Source organism: Littorina saxatilis, linkage group LG14 (genome assembly GCF_037325665.1).
Source record: "Littorina saxatilis isolate snail1 linkage group LG14, US_GU_Lsax_2.0, whole genome shotgun sequence".
Classification (NCBI taxonomy): domain Eukaryota; kingdom Metazoa; phylum Mollusca; class Gastropoda; order Littorinimorpha; family Littorinidae; genus Littorina; species Littorina saxatilis.
In genome coordinates this window covers 7988788-8004724 of record NC_090258.1, presented here as the reverse complement: position 1 = coordinate 8004724, position 15937 = coordinate 7988788, and the positions used below count along the sequence as shown (strand labels likewise).

Sequence of the window (15937 nt, the reverse complement as noted above, 5' to 3'; positions counted from 1 at the left end):
GACAAGTACACTGAGGCTCAGAGAAAACAAGTCTACACAACACTGGCTGTCATAAAAGGCAGGTCATGATGACAGGTACAATCCAACCCGGACCCTTGTGTCGTTCCGCTCTGCTGCACATTGGGGACACGTTGTACCCGCCGTGTGCTATAACAGGAGCAGAATGCAGCTATATGTACCGGTCTTATTCATTACACCATATTATAGTGTTTTTCCACGCTGCAAACTTTAGGTAAAGTAGTCACTGAATAATTATATTACCCCTTTCCAGGGGCCAATGGCCTGTAAAGTAATAATCCACTGTCATCTCTCTCTCTCTCTCTCTCTCTCTCTCTCTCTCTCTCTCTCTCTCTCTCTCTCTCTCTCTCTCTCTCTCTCGCTCTCTCTGATCTCTCTCTCGATCTCTCTCTCTCTCTCGCTCTCTCTGATCTCTCTCTCTCTCTCTCTCTCGATCTCTCTCTCGATCTCTCTCTCTCTCTCTCTCTCTCTCGATCTCTCTCTCTCTTTCTCGATCTCTCTCTCTCTCTGAACGTTTGCTCTCTGTGCGTATTTGATAATTACAGCTTGCACCCCGAACTGTCATAAGTTTGATACCCTATGTACCCGTATAGCCTGATGCAATCGACCCCAGCAACCTTCCACTCTTTCCATGTGTTGTTTATTTTGTTTTGCTGTCCCCCACCTCATTCATTATCTCCTAGGCTTAGAGTTTTAAATCTGTCATCAGCTTGTGCCACTAAAGTTGTTGGTGTATGCACAATCAGTTGGAACTTCTTATTCAACAATAACTCTTGCATCATGGTTTGATGACCAGTTTATACCGACCTGTCATATGTAGAACACCTTGTGTACTGATCGTCTGATGCAATCGACCCCGCACCCTCCCACCACCACCACCACCAGCTATCCTCTGAGTGTATGGTGTGGTCAGTGGAAAGACAAAACTGTGTACATTGATAATGACAAAGACAAAATGGTATACGAAGATGGAGACGTAAGACACAGGTTAAGGGATGGTTCAAGACGGAAACGTAAGACGTTTCAAGACGGCGTCAAGACACAGGTAAAAGGATGTTTCCATCGTGGATCCATTGCTGTAAGTCGACATACACTTCCTTAGGTTCCTTATTTTATACCCTCGACAACGAAATAAATAATTTTAAAAACAAAGAAAATGAGAGCTAGAGGCAAAGATTGCACAATCTGTACAAAGATAAAGACGTAAGACGTTTCAAGATGGCGTCAAGATAGAGATGGAGACGTAAGACGTGTCAAGATGGCGTCAAGACAAAGATTAGACCGTAAGATGTTATAAGACGAAGATGGTGACGTAAGACGTTTCAATATGGTGTCAAGACGAAGATTTAAACAAAACTCAAGACGTAAGACGTTTCAAGACGAAGATTTAAACAAAGATGGAGACGTAAGACGTTTCAAGATGGCGTCAAGACGAAGATTTGAACGTAAGACGTTTCAAGACGTTTTAAGATGTTCTAAGACATGGTCTCAAGACGTAAGACGTTTCAAGATGGTGTTAAGACAAAGATGTGAACGAAGACGAAGATGTAAGACGTTCCAAGACATGGTCTCAAAACGTAAGATGTTTCAAGACGTTTCAAGATTGCGTCCTCAAGATGCGTCCTCAAAATGGCGTCCTCAAAAAGGCATGAGATCCCCCTTACTATACTACTACTACTGGGAAGTTCGAGTGCCACCCACGATCCAAATCTACGTCAGTTGCTGTGTTCTGCCGTTCATTTTTAATAACTTAAACAAGTTCAAATGGACAAAAAACTAAACATCCGAGACACTAACATTTTTTACACACAATGTGCTGGTGCGCTTATCATTATGACATAACATTTACGAAAATGAGTAACAGGTACAACTTGGCAAATTAAAACAAAAGTGAACTGTATTATGTCAGTATGATAAGAATGAATTCTGAATATAAATTAACCACCTTTGTTTGAAAGAACAAACGGGTGTAGCTCAGTTGGTTTGACGGGAACACAGAGACATAAAGAATACTACATGGCTTGCTGTGTCGTACCAAATTTACACGAGTTTTTTTTTTAAATATTGAACTGCGAGCGAAAGCGAGCTGTTCATTATTTGAAAAAGCAACGAGTGTAAATCTGGTACGACACAGCAAGCCATGTAGTATTCTGTTTATCCTACACACTGTACTTACGTGTATTTTACTGAACATTTCCTGCAGTCGAGGCAGCTATATTGAAGACGCTTGTTTTGGAACCTCGATCTCTTCTAAAGCCTCGTGCAATATATTACGTCAAAGTAAAGAAACGTCACTCTGAAAGTGTGGCGTGAGGTGTTAGTTCTAAAAATTCATCGAGGGTAATTAGCGAGCGCAATTTTTTTTCCATAATGACGTTCGTCTCGGTGACTCTGGCATCATAAGCAGTGGAAAACAGGTCCCTGCCAGACTTGCTTGATATGACCTCATTTACATGATATACACACGTGTGATTTGAACGATTATTATATCACGAGTGTCTCTCTCACGTGTGTAGAATAACATAAACTATCCAGCTGACGACGGTGGCCAACTCAGCCGGACGTAATGATGTGTGACCTATGAAGAAGGATCCTTTACAAGTCCGAATGCAATTGTTGTGTCTGCTGCTCTCTCCTCATGGACTTGAAAGCCCTTTCCATCAGTCTTTCATGACAAAGCTTGCTTTAACAATTGCCTCTTGAGAAAGCGCTGAATGACAACTTCGGGTAACCTTCGCCGGCAATCTCTTGCTAAGTATGTACAGAGAGAGAGAGAGAGAGAGAGAGAGAGAGAGAGAGAGAGAGAGAGAGAGAGAGAGAGAGAGAGAGAGAGAGAGAAATAAACAGACATACGGACAGACAGACAGAGAGGAAGAGGAAGAGAGAGAGAGAGAGAGAGGCACACACACACACACAGAAGGACGGACGCACCGACGGACATTTCTTTTATTTTCTCTTTGTATTTTTGATATGTTTCTTTAGTGTCCTCTTGTGCTTCAAATAATTTTCTTGTCGAACCGAAACAGATAAATGTGAAGCTTTTTTTTAATCAGTCTGACTTGCTCACTAAGTTGTATCATTCGGGCGAAGTGGCGCAGTGGTAAGACGTCGGCCTCCTAATCGGGGGGTCGTCAGTTCGAATCTCGGTCGCTGCCGCCTGGTGGGTTAAGAGTGAAGATTTTTCCGATCTCCCATGTCAACTTATGTGCAGACCTGCTAGTGACTTAACCCCCTTCGTGTGTACACGCAAGTACAAGACCAAGTGCGCACGGAACAGATCCTGTAATCCATGTCGGAGTTCGGTGGGTTATGGAAACACGAAAATACCCAGCATGCCTATACCCAACGAAAGCGGAGTGAAGCTGACTATGGGGAACCCAAATGGGCAAACGAGCTCACACGTCACCAGAATTTCTGGAATGCTGAAGAAAAAGTATCATGCTATTTTGAAGTATAGGAGCCTTTTTACGGTGATTAGCCTCTTTACTGGTCCACATTAGGAGCATGGGCGCTTGATAAGGACCAGTTGTGAATGTTTCTGTATTCATTTTTGGATCAATTTCTATCAAACCTAGTTTGCTCCAATTAGGCCTAAAGGCTAGCTAAAAAGAGTAAAACTACCAAACACTATATTAAACTTCTTCGCAAGATTACAAGCTAGTTATCAGCGTGAAGCTAAAGACATCCATATTAGGGGCCTCTCCTCCACTTGCAGTAAGTAAACATTTCTGAAACCTCCATCGACCCTGTTTCGAGACACCAATGTCACAGAGTCGTCTGTTATGTTATAGAAACACCTTACCTGCTTCTTGAGCGAATGGCAAGGACGGGAAAGTAGGTCATCCATGGGAGGGGTGGGGGGGGGTGTCTTAAATTATTATCGCCATTCAAATTAGTAAAAGAAACAGGATGTTATTTCTTAGAGCAATGTTCTATACAGAAAACCCCGAACTCGTCAAACAAGTTTAAGATGGGGGAGGGGGTTGCGACGGGGAGAAGGGATAGGGGTATCGGTTGAAAGAGGTATGGTAAGGAGGGGGGGGGGGGACTTTCACAAGTATTATACTTTAATAAACTACACAAAATCAGTCATCCGTCGAATAGAATGTAGGGCACTTACTCACAACATGAAACCTGCATGTTAAACTCCTAAAAGGCGAACATCGGCAGGAATTTTTCTCGTGGAGCGACCTAAACTTGAACCCGTCGCTATTCTTGCATGTCTGTTTACTTCGTGTTGCACGCAAAAATTGAGCGACTTCCTTGCCGCGTGGATTGACGAAGCTGTTTTATTCTTGTGACTGAAAACACTGCAGTGCGTGCAGTTGTATTCTGTGGGTTCGACAGATCGGTCCAGTAGTTCGGATGTTTATTTAAAAAAAAAAAAAAAAAAAAAGTTTTTAAGGTCAAAATCGCTAGAAAACTTTTCCGAAAATGCGTTTTTAGACAGTATCTCTTTAATTAAACATGAAGCAAAGAGTCTTGTACACAACTCAGCAGGTGAATTTGCTGATATGTAACGAAACCTGCACATTTAAAAAAAAACTAGTTATGTAAATACTGGTTGGTAAATAGGCGGCCTATACCCCAGGCGGTGAGGTGAGGTTGGTAAATACTGTGTCACGTTCCGGCAAAATATGTTGCAATCAAAGGCAAGGTCTGTTCGCGCAGCTGCGCATAATATTTTTGATTAATGAGTTGTAAAGAAGAACGAGATCACAAAACAAGTGTGAAAGATAAGACAATCAATGTCTGTCAATGTCAAAAAAATTGTGTCATTGTTTGTTTGGTGACTGACATCATATTACAGAATTGTTTTCTTCATTTTCTCATTTTCATTTTCATTACTTTATTGTCCCATCGCTGGGAAATTCGGGTCGCTTCCTCCCAGTGGAAAGCTAGCAGCAACGGAGTCGCGCTACCCAGGTGTCTGCGTGCTTTGGTGTATTCGCCTCCTGCACTTATGGCAAAATGACCAAGGTCTGTTACGTGCCATTGTGGTGACACGGGGGTGGGACATGGCTTACGTCCCTGGGTCTGCTCATAAAGTTGACCCGTGTCTGTCCCGGCCCGAATTCGAACCTGCGACCTTCCGATCACAAGTCCAGTGCTCTACCAACTAAGCTAGTGGTTTGAAGAAACCCAAACCCAGACAGATAGACAGACAGACAGACCGACAGACAGACAGACCGACAGACCGACAGACAGACAGACAGACAGACAGACAGACAGACAGACAGACAGACAGAAAAACAGACAGACAAAGTTGTCAAGTTATGCCTATTCTGAATTTTGGTAGATTTATTAGTTGGTGCCTTAAGTTTTTGTCAGGTCGATTTTGGAGGTACCCTTAATTAGGAAGACGGTCACGTGGTGATTGTAAACGACATCTTTGATTCGAAAAGAGTGCCAGACAGCCAATACGTGGAGTGTCTTTCATGGCATAGAACATTTGAATGCAACGACACGGGAATGAATGTTTTTGTTGGGGTAGGAAAATAGGTGCAATAATGTTTTTGTTGGGGTGGAAAAATTGGTGCAATAATGTTTTTGTTGGGGTGGAAAACTTGGTGCAATAATGTTTTTGTTGGGGTAGGAAAATTGGTGCATTATTGTTTTTGTTGGGGTAGGACAGTTGGTGCAATAATGTTTTTGTTGGGGTAGGAAAATTGGTGCAATAATGTTTTTGTTGGGGTGGAAAAATTGGTGCAATAATGTTTTTGTTGGGGAAGGAAAATTGGTGCAATAATGTTTTTGTTGGGGTAGGAAAATTGGTGCAATAATGTTTTTGTTGGGGTGGAAAAATTGGTGCAATAATGTTTTTGTTGGGGAAGGAAAATTGGTGCAATAATGTTTTTGTTGGGGTAGGAAAATTGGTGCAATAATGTTTTTGTTGGGGTAGGAAAATTGGTGCAATAATGTTTTTGTTGGGGTGGAAAACTTGGTGCAATAATGTTTTTGTTGGGGTAGGACAATTGGTGCAATGACGTTTTTGTTGGGGAAGGAAAATTGGTGCAATGATGTTTTTGTTGGGGAAGGAAAATTGGTGCAATGATGTTTTTGTTGGGGAAGGAAAATTGGTGCAATGATGTTTTTGTTGGGGTAGGACAATTGCTGCAATAATGTTTTTGTTGGGGTAGGAAAATTGGTGCAATAATGTTTTTGTTGGGGTAGGACAATTGGTGCAATAATGTTTTTGTTGGGGTAGGACAATTGGTGCAATAATGTTTTTGTTGGGGTAGGACAATTGCTGCAATAATGTTTTTGTTGGGGAAGGAAAATTGGTGCAATGATGTTTTTGCTGGGGTAGGACAATTGGTGCAATAATGTTTTTGTTGGGGTAGGACAATTGGTGCAATAATGTTTTTGTTGGGGTAGGAAAATTGGTGCAATAATGTTTTTGTTGGGGTAGGACAATTGGTGCAATAATGTTTTTGTTGGGGTAGGACAATTGGTGCAATAATGTTTTTGTTGGGGTAGGACAATTGGTGCAATAATGTTTTTGTTGGGGTAGGACAATTGGTGCAATAATGTTTTTGTTGGGGTAGGACAATTGCTGCAATAATGTTTTTGTTGGGGTAGGACAATTGCTGCAATAATGTTTTTGTTGGGGTAGGAAAATTGGTGCAATAAGGTTTTTGTTGGGGTGGGAAAATTGGTAATAATGTTTTTGTTGGGGTAGGACAATTGGTGCAATAATGTTTTTGGCCGAGTTTAACTTTCTTTTTTTTTCTTACTTTTTCCCAGTCAGTCAATATTTGGCTGATGCTTTGTCAGCAGGTTTTTTTTAAATTAGTGACAAACCTATAAGCCACCATCATTTCTTTAACGGTCGAACTTGAAGACAGGATTGCAACACGGTTACTGCTTTTTTTCTTTAAATGATAATCTGCATTTTCCAAATTATTACCAAAAGATGTCATAAAGCTTTTAACCAAATAAAACATCCAAATTACTGCCTATCTTTTGCACGCCCCCCCCCCCCCGAAACAAAAGCCACACACACCTTCCAATAAAAACCACCCCAACAACAACAACAACAGCAACAGCAAAAACAACAACAACAAAACAAACAAAAATCCCACAAAACAAACAAACAAACATTCCAACAAAACAAAACAAAAAACAACAATACTCACTCACACCCCCCCCCCCCACCACCCACTAACACTGACAAACACCACAGCCACCACCCCCCCCCCCATCCCACACACCCTTAAAACACACACGCAAAATACCCCCCCCCAAAAAAAAAAACAAAAAAAACCCAACTTACTTGTTCCAGATGAGACGAGATATGACATTGAGCGCCATTTTGGTAGTCGAGATGAAACTTCCAATCAGGTTTCACAGAAAGAAGCAAATCTGCTCAGGAAGAGCAGGAGGATGAGAATGTCAACGGCGACGACGACGGGGAGGCTAGATGATTTGAAGACGACGACGATGACAACGACGACGATGAAAAGTGAGAGGAATCGTAGAAGGTCGATGAAGATGACGAGGATGACAACGACGACGATGAAAAGTGAGAGGAATCGTAGAAGGTCGATGAAGACGTCGATGATGACAACGACGACGAGGATGAAGGACAGGAGGAAGAGGAGAAAGGAAGGAGCACAGTGTAGCACAACCTCTTCCAACAAGCAGGCGGAATCTCACTGGCCTGAGCAACGTCGCAGTAGAGCGAATTTAAGCAGCTCGCTTGGCGGCTAGAGACTGCGGTTTGCGACGGGTCATGTCACTTGTCTCCATTTAGCGGCGTACAACAAGGATCTGCGCCTAGCCTGCTGGCCGCAACAGGGATGAGTGGCTACCCGGGCCTCCTGCTAGGACGATACGAAAAAGACGAATTATTACAGCCCCATTATTTTATTCTCACAAAATATTTACAAAACGATTCAAGCTTTCCACAAACGCAGAATCGTTACAAACACAAGCGAATAATCTTACTTGTCGATAATATACCTGTGATACAACCTATTGCAAAAAAACCTAGTTTTAAAAGACCTATTTCTTTTTATAAAAGGTTTACAAAACGATCCAAGCTTTCCACAAACACAGAATCCATACGAACGATAGGAAAAAGACTAGTTTTAAAAGACCCATTTCATTTTTTTTAAAAGTGTTACTAAACGATTCAAGCTTTTAACAAACACAGAATCGATACGAACGAAAGGAACAATAATAAGCTGAGAAAAAACATTATTGCACCCGTTTTTGTACCCCAACTAAAACATTCATTCCCGTGTCATTTCATTCAAACTTTATAATATGCCACTAGCTGTACCCGTGTTTTTTTTTCGTAAACCTTCAGTTATTTCCTGGAACGGTCCTTGATGAATGAATAATTCTTTCCCACATCATAACAATAAACGCTTATAACATGTGTTTTATTACACACACACACACACACACACACACACACACACACACACACACACACACACACACACACACACACACACATACAATCACTCGGCGCAAAGAAAATCCCTCGCTAATACAAACACACACACACACACACACACACACACACACACACACACACACACACACACACTCACAGATATACTGACAAACACATACGCGCCTGCAAACACGCAAGCACACACACATACACGCGCGCGCGGGTACGAACGCGCACGCACATCCCCCCCCCCCTACCCCCACTGACACACACTCGCCTGCACACACGTTAACACGAAGACAAATACTCGCGCGCGTTCGCGCTTTAGCTTTCCAGCGTGTGTGTGTGCCTCTGTGTGTGCCTCTGTGTGTGTGTGTGTGTGTGTGTGTGTGTGTGTTGAACTGCCTGTCAGTGCAGACCTGAGCACATTTATGACTCGAATGTCTTTTGAAAGACGCCCCTCCGTTCTCTGTTGTTCTCACTACAGTCAGGCACCCCCCGGCGCTTGTGTACCATGAGTCCAAGGTCTATTGAGAAGTAGGCTAGGCTACAAGTAAAACGACACCAGTCTTTTTGACAAGTTAATACCCCCTCTCTCTCTGTAAGGGGTCTCTCTCTGTCTCTCTCTCTGTCTCTCTCTCTCTTTCTGTCTCGCCCACCCCCCCCCCCCCACACACACACACACACATGCTGGAATGCTAAAGCTCTCTCTCTCTCTCTCTTTCTCTCTCTCTCTCTCTCTCTCTCTCACTGAAAATGCCTAGTCATCGATTGCCACAGAAAACTTATAAAATGCTGCTTTATTTACACGAACAAAATAAAAGAACATGGGCGTCATCAGTTTGCTATGTGCTATACAAATACGGCTTTGACCAAGTTTGGATTCAACAAGGCGTTGGAAATGAAAATGCGTTCATAACGGAATTCAAGAACAGACTAGTCACATTATACAACTTACTGAGCAAGAGTGGATAGAAACCGTTCAAAGTAAAGAACGATTCCTTTTCTATAGCACTTTCAAGTCAGCCTTATCTATGTCTTCATACTTAAATGACCTGAAGCATGTCAAAGCAAGAAACTGTCTGATTAGGTTAAGACTTGGTGTCTCGCCACTCAAAGTGCATCGATTACGACACATTCGGTCATTCGGTGAAATTCATTTTGTTTTGAAATGTCCAAAATATGCTGGTATTCGTGAGTACTACATACCTGCAAAATATTACAACCGTCCATCAAGCTTTAAACTGGCGCTACTTCTAGCGACACCAAACAGATCAATATTACTTAAACTTGCAACCTTCATCATGAACGCGTTTAAAATACGCAGTGAGTGGGGACAGTGAATATGAGATATTGCATGATCTTGTTTTATGTGTATGCTATTTTTGTTGTTTTTGTCGATTGCTTAAAAAATAGTAATAATGTTTTGTTTTTTGAAAACGTTAAGGTGATGCTATGTATCAGAGATGCAACGATTATGCATAACTGTTTGCAGATTTGCGTGTGGAAGGGCATGTGAAGGGATAGATGGAGGGATGAATAGATGGATGACGGATGAATGGTTGGACAGACAGACGGATGATTAGATGGATGGATTACAGAGGGACATGAGATGGATGGAAGGATGGATGGATGGATGGTTGGATGGATGGATGGATAATAATAATGCAAACTTTTATAGCGCTATTCTAGAAAATTGTCTACTCTTAGCGCTTTACAATACATACATCGACCAAGCATACTATACACGCACAGGCAAAGAAACCGACCAAACATAACCAACAAACTATACATGCACAGGCAAAGAAAACGACCAAACATACAATACACGCACAGGCAAAAATAACGACCAAACATAAACAAACATACTATAACCAAACATAACCAACATACTATACGCACGCAGGCAAAGAGAACAATCAGCACATATAATTATTACTGACATCTAATAATGCAGGCATACAGTGACAATCCAATACACAGCCTAAGCACATGAACCACAATAGGCGTCTATATAAAAACGTGTCAACAGTACTATTTACACACACACAGACAGTGCTGACACAAAGCGCAGAAAATGTATATACGCGTTATTTTAGGCACTAGGTAGGGGGTGAGGTGGGGCAGGATGGGGTGGGTGGGGAGATGCTGGAGGGGAAATCACTTGCGCTGGAAGAGGTGTGTTTTGAGATTTGTCTTGAATGTAGTGAGAGAATCTGTGTGTCTGAGAGGCAGAGGTAATCTATTCCAGGTCACAGGGGCTTGATAGGCGAAGGACCTCTCGCCACATGTCTTTGTTATTTGCACTGTGGGGAGTCGGAAGAGTCGAGTGTCGGCGGCAGAGCGAAGCTGACGAGAGGGGGTGTAGAGATTGAGGAGTTCTGACAAGTATTCTGGGGGGGGGGGGGGGAGGATGGATGGAAGGATGACAGAGAGACATGAGTGAAGTGTGACAGAGACTGGATTTTGTGTTGATGCATTACTGTCCATTTTTAAACGTTTTGCTGTTGTAAAAGCCTGTTTTCACTGTCGTCATGTCGACTGTCATTACGATGATGATGATTATTATTATGATTAATATTATTATGATTATTATTCATGAAGCATGTAATTTTGAAACTTTGTACACCCCGAATTGAAATGGGCCCAAGGCCTAATCAATAAACCATCCAGACTCCAGACTGACTCTCTCTGTCTCACACACACACACACACACACATACATGCTGGAATGCTAAAGCGCGCTCTCTCTCTCTTTCTGTCACACACACACACACACACACACACACACACACACACACACACACACAAATACACACACAAACCACAGGAGCTTTAATCAAAGCGCCGGTCGATCATTATTTACTCCTTCATCCTTGCTGTACCTTACTACTACTATTCACTACAAGAAATATAACGCCAGAAGCTCATCACTGCCGACTCGCTCCGTTTCAAGCTTCCTACATCACTTCCTGCACCCCTTTCCTGAACGCATGAGGCTCAGACACAAACAACAAGTCGCGTAAGGCGAAATTACTACATTTAGTCAAGCTGTGGAACTCACAGAATGAAACTGAACGTAGTCCGCCGCTGGTGCAAAAGGCAGTGAAAGTGACGAGCCTGTTTGGCGCGGTAGCGGTTGCGCTGTGCTGCATAGCACGCTTTACTGTACCTCTCTTCGTTTTAACTTTCTGAGCGTGTTTTTAATCCAAACATATCATATCTATATGTTTTTGGAATCAGGAACCGACAAGGAATAAGATGAAATTGTTTTCAAATCGATTTCGGAAATTTAATTTTGATCATAATTTTTATATTTTTAATTTTCAGAGCTTGTTTTTAATCCAAATATAACATATGTATATGATTTTGGAATCAGAACATGATAAAGAATAAGATGAACGTAAATTTGGATCGTTTTATAAAAAATTTTTTTTTTAACAATTTTCAGATTAATTAATTTTTAAGCCACCAAGCTGAAATGCAATACCGAAGTCCGGCCTTCGTCGAAGATTGCTTGGCCATAATTTCAATCAATGTGATTGAAAAATGAGGGTGTGACAGTGCCGCCTCAACTTTTACAAAAAGCCGGATATGACGTCATCAAAGACATTAATTTTATCGAAAAAAAGAAAAAAACTTCCGGGGATATCATTCCCAGGAACTCTCATGTAAAATGTCATAAAGATTGGTCCAGTAGTTTAGTCTGAATCGCTCTACACACACACACGCACAGACAGACGGACACACACACATACACCACACCCTCGTCTCGATTCCCCCCTCTACGTTAAAACATTTAGTCAAAACTTGACTAAATGTAAAAATGATAAAGCTTTCACTTCAAGCAACAAACTCGAAATAACCACTCACCAACTTCAAGAAGTTTGTCCAGAACTGGCGCGGTGTCCACACCACTTCAAGCGAGGAACCCGTGTATTGGAAGAAGTGAAAGTACAACTCACACCAATCAGAAAAAAGCTTACTTTTATTAATTTTAACCAATGGTATCGTCGCTTGCTTTTCGACTACAGGTGCGGCGGGCGGAAATGGCGTTTATGGAACGAAACGGCCGAGTCAAAATTTGAGCCCAACGTGTTGTTTTGTGTCACTATTTAACGTGTTTTGAGGCCCTTGTGTCTCTCATCAATTGTAGTGAACACATTGCAGGCCGCTAGAATGTGTTACACGTTGAGAGTTGACGAATACCGGAAAGCATCGACGCGAGTCACTGTACTTTCGCTTCTTCGAATACACGGGCTCCTCGCTTGGAGAGGTGCCTGATTGTATTGAGAACAACAGAGACCGGAGGGGCGTCTTTCAAAAGACAATCATAATGTTCTGAGGTTTGCACTCGTACGAGGAGAAAGCAAAATCAGTTATCTATCCATAACAGGTTGTTTTGTTTTGCTATCTTGCGTATTTCTTGTGTTATGTAATTTCTACTGATGCAGGCGTGGAGAATGTGAGCAGTAGAAAACGAGGTTTTTGCGTCCATTTTGAGGGGTATCATGACAAAAAGCGCTGTATTTCAGCAATTACTCAATGCATTGCTCCGAAACTTTGAAAATCTTAAGTCTATATACAAGACTTACCCTGGGTAACATTTCTCGCATCGTTACAGTGATTTGTTGAGATGATATGCAATCTTCCGGAAAATGTTTTAAAACGTGTCATAGGTTTGAAGGCTTACAGCCAAAAACCGTTACTTGTTTTGGACGACGCAGCATTATTATAGTAAGCCTGACTGTCGGTTATTTGTCTGAAAGCTTTTAATTTAGTATCATTCTCACACCGGGGACTGTGTTCCGCCTTATTTCAGCTGGGCTAGTTGTTACTCCGTTTTCATCTGGGAGTAAGTGTCTGCACTAAAGTACAAACTATGTCTTCTAAAAAACTCATTTCCGGAAACGAATATTTTTAGCACTAACCTAAGTAATTTGTCTCTCTATTGTTTTTTTTAAATTTTTTATCTAACGAAGTTTATTATGTGACCCGCATCGGCTTGAAATACGTGCGGGTTGTCGCTTTTTGGGCACAAAAGCTGATCAAAATGAAAAAATGATAAACAACGGTATCATTTTATGGCTTTTCTGTATCATACGTTTGTTCTATAGTTTCTTGCTGTTATGCTGATGCATTTTCTCGAACCTGCTTCAAGGCGTTGAGGCACGAGAAGTAAAACCAAAACCCATGTCAGTCGAGTTTTGTTCCGCGCTGGACACCCAGAACAAAAGCAAACCCAGCGCGGAACGCAGACAAAACTGCAGGGGGCCCAGCGCGGAACAAAACGTGCACCACTTGCTTGTTTTGATTGCTTCTTATGACATAATGAGGACGCATTGAAGCACGCAATTGATACAGATGATCATAGCTTTACCCAAAATAGTAAAAATAGAGGAATATTTGTTGTTCAAATCCATGTTTGAGAGAAATTTACGTTGAACCTTCATTTTTCACTAAACAAAACGCATGCACGCCTTACATTCGGCCACTGTCAATTAACCAGGTAAGCAAAAGACGTTTTTAGCTGTCTACAAAGAAAACAATTATTCCACTTTCTACTGACATTCATCAATTTTAGCTTAGATCAGTGTGAAAGTCATAGTTTGTGTTTTTATGAAGACAGTTACGTTTGCGTGACACCGGGCCCAGCTGAACACGGAGTAACAACGAGCCCAGCTGAAATAAGGCGGAACACAGTCCCCGGTGTGATTCTATCGCTGACAAATGTCGTCTAAATGCTTGGTAAGCTGAGCGAGGAAACTTGACTCTGCGGGAGTTGTCTTTACGGGTATTCTGACTGTCTGTCGAGCATCTGTTTGAAGGCTCACAAAAACAAAATATGGATGTACTAATGCTGACCACGTGTGCGGCATACGGATCGAGAATTGTTTGCCACTACCGGAATTGTCTTTAAAATAATCCTGGTTGCCGATTATTGGTTATAAAGCTTCACCCGACGAGGGAAACATGCTATTCTGGTGCTGTGAAATTGTCAAAGGCCTTAGTCAAAGTATGTGTGGAAGGCGGGTGGGGTGGGGGTGTTGGGGGGGGGGGGGTGTGGGGGTGGGGAAGGGGTGATTGTTACTCATTATAATGTCCGAAGGACCCTGTGGCACAACCCCCCTCCCCCCTACACACAAACACACAACCTTTACCTTTTTTTTTACGAGGAAACTCGTGTCAATCTTGCAAATAAGAATTGGTGACACCATTGAAAAAGCATTGTTTTATCGACCGTGACGTTGTGAGTTTGCATGATGAATTTCCCACAAATATAACACCGCAGACAAGCTTTGTGTATTAATTCTGCAATGAAAACTCGGCTGAGCGCTGCTTGACCCCTCGGCGATTTACAAGTGACTTGCGGCAGACTATTGTGCTTCCCGATTGGTTTAGGTCTAACCGGAAAACAGTGAGGGTGACCGGACAAACCCGAACGTGCCAGTCGGTTCAGAATTGTTGCTTAAACCTTGTCTGAGCGTTGACTGACTAGTTGATTTAAAAAATATGTATTACTCCCTCTTAGGGCAAAATTGGCCTATCTTAGGACAGGGAGTCTGAGCGTTAGTGTTGTTCACATGGGCAGCGATTTTCAACTGATTTGCTTCTGACAAAAATCACTTAAAAGTGGGGTGAAAGTTGGTTGAAAGTCTGCCACTTTTGGGTTCAAAGAAAAGTTGGGTTAGAGGCTGTATGCATTTATAGTTCAAATGAAACCAAATTTTCCTGGGAGTACCCCCTGTGCATTAAACTCCTAAACTAAGCGCCTTTCTCCGATTTGGCCACTCGTCTAATATACACACCTGGAGCGACCGAAGGCGAAGAAAGGTAGGCTTATATTATTTGTTTGTTTGTTTATTTGTTGCTTAACGTCCAGCCGACTACGCAGAGCCATATCAGGACGAGGAAGGGGGGGGATGAAGGGGGCCACTTGTCAAGCGATTCCTGTTTACAAATGCACTAACCCATTACTTGTGTCCCAGCAGGCTTTAGTAAAACTAAATTAATACCTACTGGAAGATTACCAGTTTCCAGTATGTTAAAATAGCCTTAACCTATCTACTGCTGGACTTACATCAGAACACTAACAGATTAAACTATACATGAATCGCGAGACAAGCGGCAAGAGAAGAGATTTTTGGAAAAAATACAGGTGAATGAGCAAGAAGGCAGAAAAAAGAAAAGAATTCATGAAGAAAAAGAGAGCATGACAGGAAAGAGGAACCAAAAATCTACCTAACAGCAAACTAGAAAGCTCCTGCGGTTCCAAAAACAGGAGGGGCTTTTAATTTCATAACCGCAGTGCCCCACTGCGGGAGCTTATATTATTATACTTTGATGTTGACCTCTGATCCTTCCAACAACTTACCTTTCTTGTTTTTTGACAAAGAAAAGAAAGTCTTATCGTCATTAATGTAATCAACTACAGAACACGGACGCAATAGCCTAGTGGTATGGGAGTCATCCTTCAAGGTGGAAGGTTCGGGATTCGAATCCCAGGTCCCCC

The 15937-nt window shown here is 42.1% G+C and overlaps 1 protein-coding gene across 1 annotated transcript in view; it reads right to left on the bottom strand.

Annotated features, from left to right (window-relative positions):
• LOC138947035 (uncharacterized) overlaps positions 1-15937 on the bottom strand; it is an 82850-nt gene that overhangs the window by 40044 nt on the left and 26869 nt on the right. The window contains exon 2 of the mRNA XM_070318463.1: positions 7295-7841. Within this exon, the coding sequence (XP_070174564.1) occupies positions 7295-7332 (38 nt within the window). The 5' untranslated portion in view covers positions 7333-7841. The remainder of the gene's footprint in view (positions 1-7294; positions 7842-15937) is intronic.